The sequence below is a fragment of the Xiphophorus maculatus genome, chromosome 17 (genome assembly GCF_002775205.1).
Source record: "Xiphophorus maculatus strain JP 163 A chromosome 17, X_maculatus-5.0-male, whole genome shotgun sequence".
Taxonomy (NCBI): domain Eukaryota; kingdom Metazoa; phylum Chordata; class Actinopteri; order Cyprinodontiformes; family Poeciliidae; genus Xiphophorus; species Xiphophorus maculatus.
The window spans coordinates 15161198-15177281 of record NC_036459.1 but is presented as its reverse complement, the minus strand read 5'-3'; the positions used below and the strand labels follow the sequence as shown (position 1 = coordinate 15177281).

General features: G+C 43.1%; 1 protein-coding gene across 8 annotated transcripts in view; it reads left to right on the top strand.

Annotated features, from left to right (window-relative positions):
• The first annotated feature begins 502 nt into the window (after positions 1–502).
• The window catches only part of sox5 (SRY-box 5), a 98372-nt gene continuing 82790 nt past the window's right edge, over positions 503–16084 (top strand). For all 8 annotated transcript variants that reach the window (XM_023350128.1, XM_023350127.1, XM_023350126.1 and 5 more), the window contains exons 1-2: positions 503–766; positions 12643–12838. In XM_023350128.1, coding sequence (XP_023205896.1) covers positions 690–766; positions 12643–12838 — 273 coding nt within the window. In that variant the 5' untranslated portion in view covers positions 503–689. The remainder of the gene's footprint in view (positions 767–12642; positions 12839–16084) is intronic.

Below are 16084 nucleotides of genomic sequence, written 5' to 3'. Positions count from 1 at the left end.
ACCCTGAAACTCAGAACTTTGTGTCAGCTCTCCTAGTTCAGAATTATTCTAGCCATCAGCTTCCTAGCCTTATGACATTGGGTGAAGGTTGCTAGGCAGAGACGCTGTTTTTGTTTTGCAAAACTTAGTATGTTAGCTGATATTCTGCATGGCACATTTATCATTTTTGGATCCTGGTGTTTTTATTAAAATGTACAATGGCAGAAAGGAAAACACACCTCTGGCTATTTACTTTAAAGTTTCTGTAAACTGTGTTCGGTTGGCGGGGAGGATGAAGGATGAACCTGAGGAAGGGGGCCGCACCGCTGTGCATTTGCGTTGATGGACTGACGAACCCTCTGGTCAGGTAGACCCTCCCTTTTGCTTACACACACTCTCTCTCTCTCTTTCCGTCTAGTCTGAGCGAGGGATACTCGGCTGCTGTCCCTTTAAGAGCTGAGCCCAGATCTCGCAGCTTACAGCGAGGGAGGGAGAAGAGGAGGGACAGAGGCACAGAGAAAGACGGAGAGGGAGGGTGTGAGGCTGGAAGTGTGTGAGCAGAGAGAGAGAGAGAGTGAAAGAGAGCGAGAGCAAGAGAGAGGGAGAGAGAGAAACAGCAGTGTGTGTGAGAGGTTGAAGGATCACTTCAATCCCGTCTTGTTTTTGGGGGAGACTAACCTTGTTCATCTGAAGCATTGTCGGACTGTTTTATGTTGTTGTTGTCGAGAGAGACGGACCCTTACTCCAGCATGCTCACTGAGCCTGAGCTACCTCAGGAGTGTAACAGGTACGTGACACGTCCTGCCGCTCACACACTTCCACACGCACACACAGATATATAAATATAAACACACACATTCACATGCAGATGACAGAAAGAAGAGCGGACCTGGGATTCAGAGAGGGGACGATTCAAAGACAAATAGACGTAAATGTGTAAAGTGTGTGAAAACAAGACTGGGTCGGCGTGTGCGTGAAGTAACTGTCTGAGCGGAGTTTGACTCTGACTGTGAGATGAAATGTTAAGACAGAGTTGATGATTCACTCCCTGTCCTTTTAGTTCAGATAACATATGCAAAGCTGGAGCAATATATGTCCGGGGATGTGTTTGTTTAAGCTTCGGTGACAGATGACTCCCACTCCCCCCTGTCCGCCTCCCCGGCGTCCCCCCTCACTCTTTTTCTGTCCGTCCTGAGTAAAACTTGCGCTCATTCAAATCTTCCACGGACAAAACTGCAGAAAATAAAATAAATAAATAACCCGAACGAGCGCAAGTCAGAAAGATGAGGCGAGACGCGTCAGTCAGAATGTGCGATCATCTCCTCTCATCATCTCATCTCCGCTTCTCGCCACAACTTTATTTACTTCTGCTTCCCTGTCAGCGCTCATGCGTCTCCGTCTGTAGCAGCCGGGTATATTTAGGCACAATCAGACGCTCACAAGTGCATGGAAATGCTCATCTGAATCCGTTTTTCTTTTAAGTTTTACGTTGTTTTTTTTTTAATTATTATTATTTTTCCAATCAGGATTTGCCTCATCTCATAAATGTATTTAATTTTGGTTTTTTTTTATTTTTTTGTTGTTTTAATCCAAACTCAACGCATGAAACCAAACCCCTCCGTTAATCCCGTTCTCAATCTGTACGCTCTTCTCGTTGTTATGCCTTATGCTAATATTAATCTCACTGTGCTCCTCTGTTGTTTGTGCAGGCCTGCCTTCATTTAGAGGTGTGAACCCTCTAACCTTGCACTGTCAACACAAGTGGCTTTCGCCCATGCAATAATGCTTGTTTGATCCTAATACCGCGAGAGGCAGATTATGCTCTAATACATTTTAATTCTAACTCACACATATCATAACATGGGTAACGCCGCTCTTTCCTCTCTGCTTTCTCTCCCTCCCTCCCTCTCTCTCGCTCTTGACTTTTATTCCATTCAACTCTCTGTTTTTGCACTGATGAAACTAATCTTTTGTTCTGAGATAAACTAGGGTCGGCGGTGTGGATTTCGGGGGGGATTTCCGTGGAGGCGAAATATTTAGAAGTGGCAAAAATGTGTTTTTAATAAACCGTTCAATCCTCGCAAAGTGGTCGAGGAGGAAAAGAGAGGGACAGATAACAACAGCTAGAAGGAATTAAACATTTAAAGGATTACACACAAAAAGCAGAATGTATGGAGATAAATGCAGGGATTACAATGACTTAAGAGGAGAGCGCTTAAAACTCTTGCTTTCCAGTAATGCACTCCATCACGGCGGCTCCGGCCGTGTTTCAGAGCCTCTGCATGTTCATATTTGGATGTGTGCACGCAAGACGGAAAGAGAGAGAGTGGGGGTATCTTCCACTGTACTCTTGTGTGTGTGCGTGTGCAGGCGTGTGTATGTGTGTGCGCTTCAGCCCCAAAGGTTTGCAATGATGCTCTCAGTTCATGTGCTACAGTAAGTGTCCGCATGCTTCTTCATCATGCTTCTTCTTCTTCCTCTTCTGCTCCTTTGTAAGTTATTGAAAATGTTGTTAAAGTGTAGTTTGACAGTGTTTAAGAAATATTATCTTAGTTTGAAGAGTAGGAAGTTAACATTTTAATTCGTCAGATTAATTTTATACTATTTTCTGGCTTCACCTTTTAACTTTGAAGTGCTAAAAATTTAATATTTATTATTTTCTCTGATAGATATTTATGGTTTTCTGAATGTTCTGCTGTGTTACAGAACTTTAACGCACGGTTGAAATTAGTCAAATCTGCAAGCACAGCCTTGTGTCCTCGCACTAAAAACACACGAAGAGAAAGAAAAGGAGAATACCAAAGTGACCAAAACAGAGACGGAGGGAGAAAATAATAATCATGATTGAATAAAAATTTTTTAAAAACAAGCGAGATTTGAAATTGTAGCCGTAGGTGGAGGAGAGAGCGAGATGAAGGGGAAAAGAGATGATGTGGTCAAACTGACACATTCCTCACCAGCAGACATTTGAAGCAGGTTTTTACAGAAAAGTGAGAGTGCCAGAGATGAAGTGAAAAGAGGGGTGTGTGTGTGTGTGTTAGGGGGGCGGCTATAAGAAGGAGAGGAAGAGGTCTCTGTCAGGGTGGTGTTAAGGCGGTGGTGGATTTTCACACCCCTCCATTTGTCCCCCCTCGGTTTATAGGTGTGTGTGTGTGTCAGCAGAGGACATGTCAACACTTTGAACGGTTTAAGCGGGACAACACTGGTATCCAGTCTGACATCAGAGCGCCGCTAAGAGCCCAGAGGAATTGTCTGGATTTCAGTGACACAAAAAGTCTCATTATTAGTAATTAAAATGTAGCCTCGGAGATGGAAGTTCATTTCATCGCCTCGCGTAAAGTGCTGTGACAGCTGCAGCTTTATTTGCCTTTCAGATTTGGATCCTAACCCAAATGGACAATTAGCAATTCATAAAGTAAGACGCATTGTTACATATGATTAAACGATATTAGCACGATTAGCAGTAAAATGCTGTAAGATCAAATAAAAAAACAAGGTGAAATTCTCTCAATTAGTGCTTTATAATTTGTAGTCCGGATGTCTTTGTGTGAAACTTCTAACTCTTCGAATTTTGTGTTGGCAAGTTAAGAGACACGTTCGTTTTCGAAGACGTTTCTGCAGCTGTTGATCACTCGTTTCTAGTTTTGAGTGAGCAGTTCTGCTTCCAGCTTAAGTGTCGTTGTACTTCATGTAAAAGTGTGTGGAGGGGAGGAGGGAGGTGCGGGTGAGATTAAGGCAGTTTGAGTTGGGGCTTGTGGTGGGGGGAGAGAAGAAGAAGAAGACAGAGAATTTGTAAGAGTGGAGTAATTGAGCAGAATGTCCGTGCTCTGCAAACTAATTCACCGTTCTTCTCTTCTCTCCCCCTGTGGCCCTGTCTCGGCCCCTCCCACCCACCCACCACATCGGATTGGAGTCCATTGTCTAGGCCATATTGTCTGTCCCCAGAGAGCCTTGATAACCGTGTCTCCATCCGCGAAGCAATAAGGGGGGGGCAGAAAAAAAGAAGGGAAAGACAGAAAAATACCGAAGGAGAATGCTAAAGTGCCCCGGCCCGGGTTGATCAGCTGACCCTCGGGGGGGTTTCTGCACAGGCTGCGTTTGTTCTTCCCGTTGTGGTGGTTCTGGCTCAGAGAGGACGGGATGAAAGAAAGCGAGAGTGATGAGAAGAGCTTCAGTGTCAGAAGTGACCAGGAAGGAGAAGGAAAGTGCGTGTGTGTGTGTGAGTGCGGACAAAGGTGTCCCCCCTGCAACCTCTTACCCTCCAGGCTAACTAGAGTCGGGTCATATGACATGGGGGTCATCGGGTGGAGGTCAAATGTCAGCAGGGTGCATTCCAGTGTCAGCAGAGCAGAGAAACACCAACAGAGCCCACTCGATATGAGCCGGTCATCGGAGTCAGGATAAACTGAGACCCAAATGTGAAAATCTTATCGTTTTCTACCTTTTTAAAGTCCCGTTTATAGGACTAAGTTACCGAAGGATCTTTAGCTGTGTGTTCATTGTTGTCTCTCCCCCACCTGTTGCTGTGAGAAGGCTGTCTATATAGTAGTGCTTCAGGTCACCAAAAACACAACCAGTTGTGGTGCGTTAACTACAAAAAGCGCCACCCCTAATTTCCCATCACTGTAACGCTGCTTTGCAGAAAGTGAATCATCTTAACAAGCAAATGTTTAAAACATTGTTTAACAGTAATCGATTGTACTAAAATGCTAGCAGCAGTTGGAATAGTTTCTACTTTTCTACTTTAAAACAGATTAGATCTTCCTAATTTGTTGAAGTCATGTGTAAAGACCGTGAAAAGTAGGGTGGTGTTCTTAAAGGTCACCATGCATGGATGTTGCTTACACTTTCATTTCCACGCTCTCATCCTATTTGTTCATCCACCCTGCCTGGAGTACACGCAGTCACAGAAAAAAAATCCTCCATCTTTCCACAATCCACAATAGGAGACGGTGTCAGAATCTACAACGAAACCTCTGTCTCCCCAGGTAGCGAGGGGGGGAAAAGGCCGGGACAGTTCGGGGGCGAAGTGGGAGACTTTCAAAGCCAGATGGGAGTCTGTGGATGTGTGTGAGAGAATAAGCTTGCGTGTGTATGGGTCTGCTTTGCAAGGGCAGGCCAAGTTGCTGACAGTGAGACAAATGCCACGACTCCTTTATGGATTGCTTAACAAATGCGGCACAAACAGAGGCCCAGCTCAACAATGGTAAAAAACACTGTCCCCTCGCTCAATAAACATTATCCCTCTCGCGAAGCACCGGGGGATCCGACTCACCATCCGCCGGATGCACTTCTCCTCTCTCTTCCTCTCTCTCTTTGCTCCCCCATCGTTGTCTTTCTTGCCTCTTTTTTTTTTTTTTTCCTCTAAAGCAACACTCCAGTTTTTCCCACGAGCTGTTTAGGCTTCGAGAGCCAGACAGCAGCAGACTTTCTTCCCTTTCCCCTCGCTGTCCTTTCCTTACCGTCTGTTGTGATGTCCACTGACTCAGTGTTAAGGCATAAATATAACGTTGAAAGTATGAGGAAAGTATGAGGAGTGATGAGTAAAGCTTTGGGTGGATGAGCAAAGAAAAGAAAAGAGAGAGGATGGTTCTCCCAGAGGCCACATGAGTTGGCCTCCGTCTTCTGCTTTGCAAAACGCAGGACTTTTTTTTTTCTTTTTTCTTTTCCCCCTGCATGCATGCATTCATGTGTGTGTGATTAACAGCGGTGACATTAGGGTTGTGTGTTATTGCCTTTTGTGGTTAAGCTGGACAGGAAACACGGCTTGGGCTGCCGGCCGGCAATTTAGGGCACCACACAGAGGTCGCTTTGTGTTTGTGAGGCTGAGTGTGTGTCTGCGGCTCTGTGGGTGTGTCTGTGTGTGACCATGAGTGTTCTGCAGTACATTTTGTAGCTTTGACTTGCATCTCTAGCTGCGTTTCCATTGACCACGTAATTGCGCAAATTGGAATTACGAAAATAAATTTGCTTAATTGAAAGGCGCCAATTAAAAGAGCAACATATTTTTTCATATAAAAGTTGGTGTGCGAGGATGAGGTGGTTTCTCGACTGTATTGACGTTAGCGTATTCATAAAATTGCAATGGAAATACATTTTTCCCATCAAACGAATCGTGTGATCACTACTGGCAGAAAAGACAAAGAAAACAACAGGATGATGATGGGGCATGTTTTTTTATTGACTTATTGCGTGAACAAACGTAATCACGTGTGATTTTAATTGTTTCTTGTTTAACCCTGCCACAGTCTTAGTGCGATTCTCAGGAAGAGCGCAGCAGATGTCACAGTCAGACAACGAGGAAGCGGCGGGCTGTCCTGTCAGACCGTCAGATCCCGAAACTGTATAGCAACACAAAAAAAAAGACATTGTAAAAGCGTACACATGATCAGTGTGATCTGCTGGGACTGCGCAAAAAAAAGGGTTAAAAGCTTGCTGGGTCCAACGAACCTCGTCTCTTAGGACACCGCAATTGCAAAAATTGTGTTTCAAAAGTTCGAAGTCACAGACAGAAAAAGGTTTTCACCTCATTTGAAGCCGTATGAGCTTTTCCTTTCCATTACTCTTCCCACTATTTAAAGGGACAATCTATAAATAGCTATTAGGCAATATTCTTAAGAGTCTGCCTAGAGAGGGGGAAAAGTGAGACAGGAAAACAAGGGATGGAAAGAAGTTCTTACAAACAGCTGATTGTGTGAAGAGAGACCAGAGAGGAAGACAACGCCACAGAAGATGTGAGCGCAGTAAAGAAAATGTTAGGATAAGTTCAGCAGTGTGTAACAGAGAGAAGCAGGATGGAAAGAAATAGAGATTTGTTTCCGCTTTAAAGCTAAAAGAGGAAAAGAGAAGCGGAGGGAAAGAGAGGGGTGGGGGTGAAAATGACAGCAATAAAGCGAGTGATAGCTCGACACGCGGGGGGAAACATTTGTTTAAATTCCTGCCTGAGGTGTCATATGGATGTAAATGCTGCGGTTGGCTCCTAGAAGGCAAAAGGCACCCTGGGCGCCTTATCTAAAAAGACACATTCAGCTCAACTATTTTTGATATCCACTTCCAATTTCCCTCAGAGAGCAATTTCAAAAGATGGCTCACATTTCCACCGATAGACCCACACCTGAGTGACAGTTCTTGGTACACAATAGATGTCTTCTTTAAAAAAAAAAAGAAGAAATAAAATATTTTTAAGCGCAGATCATAGATGGGATTGACGTTTTTTGCAGGCTAAAACAATGAGAGTTAATTTAAAAAGAAGCTGCTCACACACACACACACACACACACACACACACACACACACACACACACACACACACACACAAGTGCAACATACACACAAGGAATTCTCCAGAGGAGGCTCCCACGCTCCCTGAAAGCTTGTTCTGAGTAGAGGAGTTAACAAGAGCAGTTAGCACTATGATTATGTTAGCAGCCAGACACACTGAGCGAAACACAATGTGTGTGTGTGTGTGTGTGAGACAGAGAGAGGGAGACATTTCTGCAATGATTGCGTTGTCTTTTCCTTCCCCCTCATTGACGCTTAAACAAATCTTTGTCCCCGTTCTGCTTAATTCATTTAAAAAGTGTGTTTTTCTAGACATCTTTGCCTGTTCTCAGCCGCGTTTACGTCTGTATGTGTTTTGTGCGTGTGTGTGTGTGTGCGTTGATTACAGTGCGCAGCGGTCAGGAGACGGTTAACCACCGCTGATGGCGATTACTCGGACCGTTAATGGACGTCCGTCGCTGTCCGATTAGTGACTTAGCGGCGGACGACATATGTGATATGAGAGGGACTTAGATGAGGAGCCACTAATCATCAAAAAGCCAAGGGGAAGTGGCGCTCTAATCTCAGCTTAGCGCTCTCACTGTGTGCACCGCTTCATGTGTGCGTGTGCGTATGCTGTAAGAGTTTGTTTTTTTTTGGGAGCATTTTTAGTGCTGGAAAAAAAAACAAAACTATGCAAATATTCAGCAATTATAACCTGACCAACTATGCCGATTTATCAGCTTAATAAAGCAGCATCTCTTTTTTTTATATCTCAATAAATCCTCCCATCATGCTTTCTCTACAGGCCTCCATCAGTGTGACAGGCCTGCCAAACTTTAAATGAAGTAGCCGGCGTAACCTGCACACCCGCTGTGCCCAATTGTGTAGTAATTCCACTTCAAAGGCAAATGAGGAGAGCGAGAGAAAGAGAGGTTGGGGTGGGGAGGGTTACAGCCAGAGAGGAGCTGTGAAAAACCTCAGCGTTCGTAGTCATCCACCTCTGAGGAAGTTGTGGTGGGTCTGGGGGGCCAAATGAGAGAAGAGGAGGAGAAAGAAAATCTTATGGCGTGAAACGTTGGGAGGGCGAAGTCATCCCCCCCAGTCCCGCTGTGGTCGTTCTGGTCCAGCATGTTGTATTAAAATACGTAACATAAGACAACTGTTTCTATTTGAAGCAAAAAAGAAATATTCCTTCTGCTACTCAACTATTATGACATATTGATTTCCAGTTCTAACAATGTTGTCTATTTTGACTTGAAAACAGAAGCTAAGCAGAAACATAGAACATATAAACACCCAATAAAATTTGTTGAAGTTTTTAGTCTTTGTGACAGATGTGCAGAGCATTATTCCTTTATGCCATTCAGCTCTTACTATAGTAACACTGAGACAAGTCAAAGGAAAGGTCTGAGTCTCCTTTCATATTAGCCATTCAGCACTACAGTGTGCCTTAGAACAATATGAGTGGAGCCTTATGTTAGTAACTTTCCCAACATAGTTTCACACACCAATGATCAAACAATAAGAATTTTCACACACCAAGACAAGAAATGTCTCCAATAATCCAAATTTATTTAGATTTTAAGCTACCCAAATGTGAAGTAGCCTTTCTTTAGCTAGCCTACCAGAAGTTTCTCGTCGCTCTGGCATTTTCTCGGACGTTTTCGCAGTTTTGAAAACTTTTCAAACCTTGGTATACTTTGGTAATAATAATTGACCAAATCCTAATTTCCATATATTGAATGTCTTTTTTTTCCCTAATAGATGAATTTATCTGTCTTTTGAGGAAAGGCTAAGTGTCATAGCTTTTCTTTATGGAAGCTATACAGAAAACTGAAGTAACTTCTGTACTTTCTCTGGCTTCATATGAAAAGGACAGGAACTGTTTGCTATTTTGAAACTGTAACTTTTTAATCTTAAGGCTGGGAGCTGGTTCTTTCCTGGCTTGCATATATGCTTGTGTGTTTATTTTTTTGGGGTTAATATTTAACTCTGGATTCCCAGTTCATTTGGATAAGCCCGAGGAGCTACTGTGGTTAAATGATGGATAGTAAAATTATAAAATCCAAATTAAAAGCCTCCCACGTTTGCGGGGAACTTTCTGGAGCAAAAGGTGCGTAACTCAAGGGAAAGGTCTGAGGATTCAGAGCTGACCTCAGGTCTGCGTGTCAGCTCCTGACCAGACAGAGGTGTATACAAGGGTATAAGGGGCCGTGTGTTTGTGTCTCGTACAAAAGGCCTTAGTGTGAGAGAGTGAAAGGAGGTAAAGTAAACAGGTAGTGATGAAGACAGACCAGCAGTGTTCAGGCCTCTGTTCTGTGTGAGCTCACACATGTGTGTGTGTGTGTCTGGGTGTGTGCGCGAGTGCCGCGTGGCTCAAAAGGCAGTTTGTACAGCTGGGTCTGCCGCTTGCATTGGACGGCGTGTGAAGCGCTACATAACACAGGCGCCAGCACAGGCGCTCTTTACAACCCAGGGATCATAACTGTTTTTGCAAGTCAGTTTCAGTTTTCGTGTCAATCAGATTTAGAGATAACGCCTTGATTGTCATCAAGACGAAACAAAAACTCCAGCGGCCATTTATGGCCACGCATTCTTTTTTTTTTTTTTTTTTTGCTGAGCTAGGTGGAGCGTCCAGCATAGATAAAGAAATCTGCTGTTCCTGTTGATGTGTTTTCATGCTGTTCTTGTGCTTTTTCTTTCTGGACATACTGTCCTTTTTATGAGAGCAATCACTTCAAGTTCAGCGTTGTTTTATGTGGAAGGATGTGGAGTCCGGTGAATTATGTTACTAGAAGCAATAAAACAGCAGTTAATGAAAGAAACATTTTGATTTTGGCGTGGAAGTTTCTACACTGCAAAAACACAAACGCTTACCTAGAATTTTTGGTCTAGTTTACAGGGCAAATGTCTCCTTGCACTTAAAATAAGATAAAACTGACTTGCATGTAACTTTTCAGCAACATAGAAACTTATTTTAAGTCATTATCCATTCATTAATATTGATTTATCCACTGGCAGATTATTTTACTTGTAACAAGACATTTTTTCCAATTTGTAAGTGGAATAACCCGTCAGGGGAATTTTTAAATCAATATTAAGGAATTATTGACTCAGAACAAGTTCCTATATTTTGCTGAAAAGTTACGTGTAGGTTAGTTTTGTCTTACTTCAAGTTTACTAAGATATTTGCACTAGAAACTAGACCAAAATTAGATTCTGTGTTTTTGCTGTGCATTGTCGAACACTTGTCTGATTAAAGCTGCTGCCCAGACTTTTTCTGTAAAGTCAATGAAGTCACTTCTGAAGTAGTTTAGCACTTATAGGACCAACACGTCGCAGTGGTTCTACGTGTTGTAAAAGTTACATAATCATCAGAAATGCCAATGAAGACCAAACTCCAAGACCAAAGTAAACTTTTTTTAATTTTTAAATAATAGTATTTTCTGAACTTGTATTGTGGAAATAAAGATTTCATTGCATAAGAAGTCCTGCTCGATGGATTAAGATCAAACTTTTAGCTGAAAGCTCACACTTTACATCATTTTGGACAAACCACTTTGGGGGAAACATGGTGATGGAAGCATCATGCTGTGGGGATTTTTCTCTCAAGCTGGAATAGAGAAGTTGATCAGAGTTAATTGGGAAGTTGATGGAGCTTCATCCAGGATAAATGTGGACGAAAACCTCACATTTTCCTCCCAGCAGCACAAGGGAATGGCCTAGTCAAAGCCCACAATGTACTACTTTTAGTCAATCTCATAAAATCCTAGTGAAACACATTCATATTTGTGATCTGACCACATTTGAAAAAAGATTAAGGGCTATAAACATTTTTCCCCTGGACCTTTTTGTTCTTCAGGAACTTGACATTTTAGAAATATATATTTTTAAAAAAGACTTATTGGGATATCCAAGACAAAGAAATAAAAATAAAAAAAACCCTAGGTGTTCTTTTTCCATCTATAAATATTGCAGTTAAAATCCCCCCAGAATCACCTGCAAGTCATTAAATCACAAGTTTTTTTTTTTTTTTTTTTGCTATTTTACTTCAACTCCAGCCTTCCCGAGGTGCGATAAAGTTCTGCGTCCAGTGAGCGGCTCTCGATGCTGTTTGCGTTTCCACTGTCGTGAGGTAAATAAGCGAGGAATTAGGAGCAGGGCTGCTCCGAGGAAGAATGCCAGATGTACAGTCCAGAGGAAATCCAATAGAGTCAAGAGTGTAATCAGTTTACTGGAGACAAGCGGGGAGCATGGGGGAAGAATTTGAGAGAGAAAGGCCGAGGAGGATGACAGAGCCAATTAGAGCGCGGCGCGGTATGAATGCAGGACAGAGACGTGTGCAGATGAGTGAAGAAACCAGCTTGTTATTTCAAAGGGAAATAAAGAATTAGAGGAGTTTGAGGGGTGAGCGCCTGTTGCTTATTGCTTGTTTTTTCTTTTCTTTTTCTTTTTTTTACCGCTTCGCAACACAATCAGTTTCCCAGAGTCCCTCCGTCCCCTGTCATGTGTTGGCTCTGCACCCCTGAGCGTTAGCAGCCTATTACCCAGGGTCATAGTCGCAGTGGCTTCAAGGCTGACAAGTGCATCTGAAAGCACTCAGGCGACGCTGAGAACCACATTAAATTCTATTATTGCCGCATAGTCACTTCATCCCTATTCAGCTGAAGTACAGGGAGGCAAATTTACCTTGCGAGAGACAGAGTTCATCTAATAGATGTGGCTTTATATCCTTTTCCCTCTTTTCAAGGGAACAAAGCCACGGAAACAAATGCAAACAGCAGGGCTGTCATGTTGCCAGCTATTTTTTCCTCCGGTTCCTCTATTGTCCGCACGTTTTCATAAATACATATTACTGTCACTGTACATTTTGCCCTCGCTCCATTTTTCTCTTTTCTTTTCCCCCCCCCCCTCTCCTTCTCCTGTGTTTCTGCGTGAAAAGACCTATTGTCAAGACGTGGTCATTTCCTTCACAATGCCCCGTGCAACATGGCTCCATTTTAGCAGTAATGGCCTTGTCCTTTTGGGGGAAGTGAATTCTGAATGGCCCCCGTGGTAAACACAGTGTAAGACCTCAGAGCAGGTTTGAAGGTCTGCCAGGCGGCTGGGGCGATCACAAGCCGACTGGAGGGGATTTATTGAAGAGGTTCGCTCAAAGAAACGCAGAAGAGCAGAACCTGGAGCATGTCGGAGCTGCGGAGATGAAAAAGGGCTTAAAAATTAATCTTTTACGACACCATTTGGGAGTTTATGAAAAGTACTTTTTTTTTCTTCTTTTTTTTTTTTAATCGACAGGAACTTCCTCCATCTTACAAGCCGTATCCCCTTTTGAATATTGCTCACTCTTCCTCCCGTCTCTCCCTCCTCTCCCTCGTCTTTCTATCTCCTACTCTTTTCCAGGATGTCTTCCAAGCGACCAGCCTCTCCATATGGGGGGACAGATGGAGAGGTAACCATGGCAACCAGCAGACAGCGAGTGGAGGACGAGGAGAGCGAGGGACCGGGCGGTGTCATCCACCTCCCTCTGGCCTCCTACTGCGGAAAGGTGTCCCCTCACTCGCCCCCCAGCCGCCACTTGGATAGCCCCCCCAGCACGGTAAGGACACCTTCATGGGGGGTTTGGGGGGTTTGGGTCCTAACCCGCTTGCCGTCTTTTTGGGGAGGTAAAGCACACACCCATGGGAAGACGGAGAGGTTGAAAGGTGACGTAGGTGATACACCATCGTCCTTCTAATCAGCTCATCTCAGCCTCTATTGGTGCTTGAGAGACGTTGGTGGAACCTAAACCCGAAAACACACCCTTACACACACACACACACACACACACACACACACACCCTTACACACACACACACACGTGGTGCTGGGGAAAAATGTCACCTTCTGTATTTAATAAGTGCTTCCTCGGTGAGCTGGAAGGACAAAAGAAAACTGCATATAAACTTTACTGGAAAAATGTTTTCATTTGTGGATCCATTCAGCTAGAAATTAACTTCCCTGACCTTGCATGTTTGTCATCTCTTAAAATGACTCCTGAAAAGAAATCAATTTTTTGAGGGGGACATTTTCTATTTATTCATTTGCATATAATGGCCAAAGGATTAAGGATTTCAGAAACCTTTTTGGGATTTTGCTTACGACGGCCTCTACACATTTACTGCATAGCACCAACACCGGTGTTAGAGGAAAAAATTCAAAATAAACAGCACATGCCCCTTTGATGGATGGAAACCTAAAAATGGAAGAATTGGACTTCCTCTGTTGGTAAACAGCAGCTTGTAGCTGGGAGCTGATTTGAATCAGAGCAGAAAGTTTCAGGCTACCATTTGGGACGCACTTTTAATGTTTGTGCTGCTTTGAGATAATCAGACGTAAAGTTGGGTAGCTGAACCCTGCACTAGCTTCGTTTCCATTGGCCATATACTGTAAGTGTGTAACTTGACACTTCAAAAATAATGGAAACAGGGCAATTTTGAAAAAACTCTTTCAGATAAAATGTTTTGGTGGAAGGATAAGGTGTTTTTTTTGTCGTAGTCTGTTCATTTCACTTTTTTCACATTACACATGTCACATGATCAGAAACTCTCCACTGGAACAAACCACAAAGAAGAAGACAACAGGAAATAGTTGGAGGATGATGGTGCAGCATGTTTTTTAATAACTTACAAACTTATTCAAATGGGATTTTAATTGCGTTTTTTATTTAATGGAGGCACAGCAATTATAAAATTGTGTTTTTTTTTAACATATATTAACAAAGTTTTGTGCACATTTCCAATGGAAAAGCTCCACCACTTGCACAAAATCAAAAAGACAAAATCAGCTTTTTCTGCTTCCAGTTTTACACCATAAAGAGTAAACACCAAAAAGAAAAGTATTCTGTGCACTATTTGAACTCTCTATTTTCCTTAAGAGCATGATTCAAAATAAAAATAACTCCAAATAAAAGGTTAGATAACGTTATCGCAACTATTGTAATAAAATTCTTATATTGTGAGCAGTATGAAAATTATTTTTATTGGATCATGTTATTGATTTACTTTTATATTACAAGTTGTAAAGTTGTTATTAATTAGTACGGCTCTCTGCTGGGAGAGCCAGCCTTCATTCTGCTGCTTAACAGACATGTAGCTCATAACTTGATAACTGCAGTTTTAAAGCAGATTTATCCTAATAAAAGCTGCGAGTCATTCTCATTTAGACTGCTTGTCTTTCCATGTTTGTCATATGCAAATATTCCCAGAGAGCTTTGCTTATCTTGGAAGTAAAGATGTCATCTTTAGTGGTTTTGAGGGAGCAATTTCTCAGAAAGTTTGGTGCACATTGATTCAGGAAACCAGAACTTTCCTCATTGTGTAAAAGCAAAACAGGAACTGTGGCAGGCCGTTTTCTCGAGGGCATTGGATGGCACATGTATGATGATGATGATGATGATGCGTTCTACGTCCATTTTTTGTTATGATTCATGATATGTTTTGGTATCTGCTGCTGATATTACCCGACGTATTCCTGAGGAAGCAGCCACACTGTTCATGAACTTTCATATGATTCACTTTCCTATTATGTCAATTATGATCATTTTTGTCTGTCTGCATTTTGAGTTATTTACAGTTCCTGTTTTGAAAGAGTGATGACGTGATCTTTAAGCCAATTTAGAATACTGTAAATGCTGAAAACTGTGCATGTACCTTCTTCTTCTTCTTCTTTTCCTCTGCTTGCCAAATGCAGGCCTTGTCACACGCACTCGGATAACGACCATCGACCTTTCCCCCCCATCCTGACAATAAACACTTGCACGCTGTAAAACAATAAACGTTGTTTAGGAGTTGTAATGGAAAGCTAATTCTGTAATTAGCCCTCTGATTAGGCTCTCGGGTCCCTCCCAGGCTCCATGGACTCTGCATGTGTGACAGGTGCTGACTGTAAACCAAAGTCCTGGCCTGGGGAGGAACACCGCACACACACACACACACACACACACACACACAATGGGTTATCTGTTGCTGTTGAGGACAGCGATTAGATTAATCCAGGTACATTTAGATTGAGTGTATACAAAATGGGTCTTATCGTTGTTATCTTCAGGTGATTGGAGAAGAAGATTCCTGAATATTCACATTCAGAGGGACACACAGCTGCTTCATTACTGGATGGCAGAGAGGAGGCGCTTGATGTGGAGCGTTAGGAATGGAGGGAAGTGTGGAGACTCGCGGGGGCTTATCCGACTGCCTGCTTATGTGTGTTAGGAATTTTTTTGAGCGAGAAAAGGAGGTTAACAGTGCCAATCCCTTCTCTGCCGACTGTCAGTGGATGGGAGTGAGGAGGAACTGAAAGCGAGAGGAGATTTACTAACTGGTGGAGGGGAGGGGGTGTCGATGGCACTCTTAAGAGATCAGGATGGGGGTCTCTTCCTCTCTGAGGCAGTTGTTGTAAGTGATGGGGGGGGGAGTAAATGGCTCATCCGCCGCTGGTTGACTTGGAAGTGAGGCAGCAGTGGGACAGTGGGGAGGGTGGAGGTGGGGGGTGAGATTACAGCTTTATCTTGTCATAGTGAATTAGCACGGTGCTGGAGATGCGCTCAGCTACACACTGACCTCTTCATTCTGCCTGCCTGTTTGCCTTTGGCTCCGACCGCTATACCCGCACGCACACACACTCACTACGGGATGTTTCACAAAACCTGATCGGTGTTGGATAATGTCGTTTAAAATGCTGTTTTTTTTTCCCCCACGCAAACGTTGGACTTGATGGGAAATTGTGCTGCTCAGTGTGGTTTGCAACAGAATAAATGAGAAATGAGTTTCTATATTAAGCTAATACAGGGAGGAACTTTGCTTTTAAG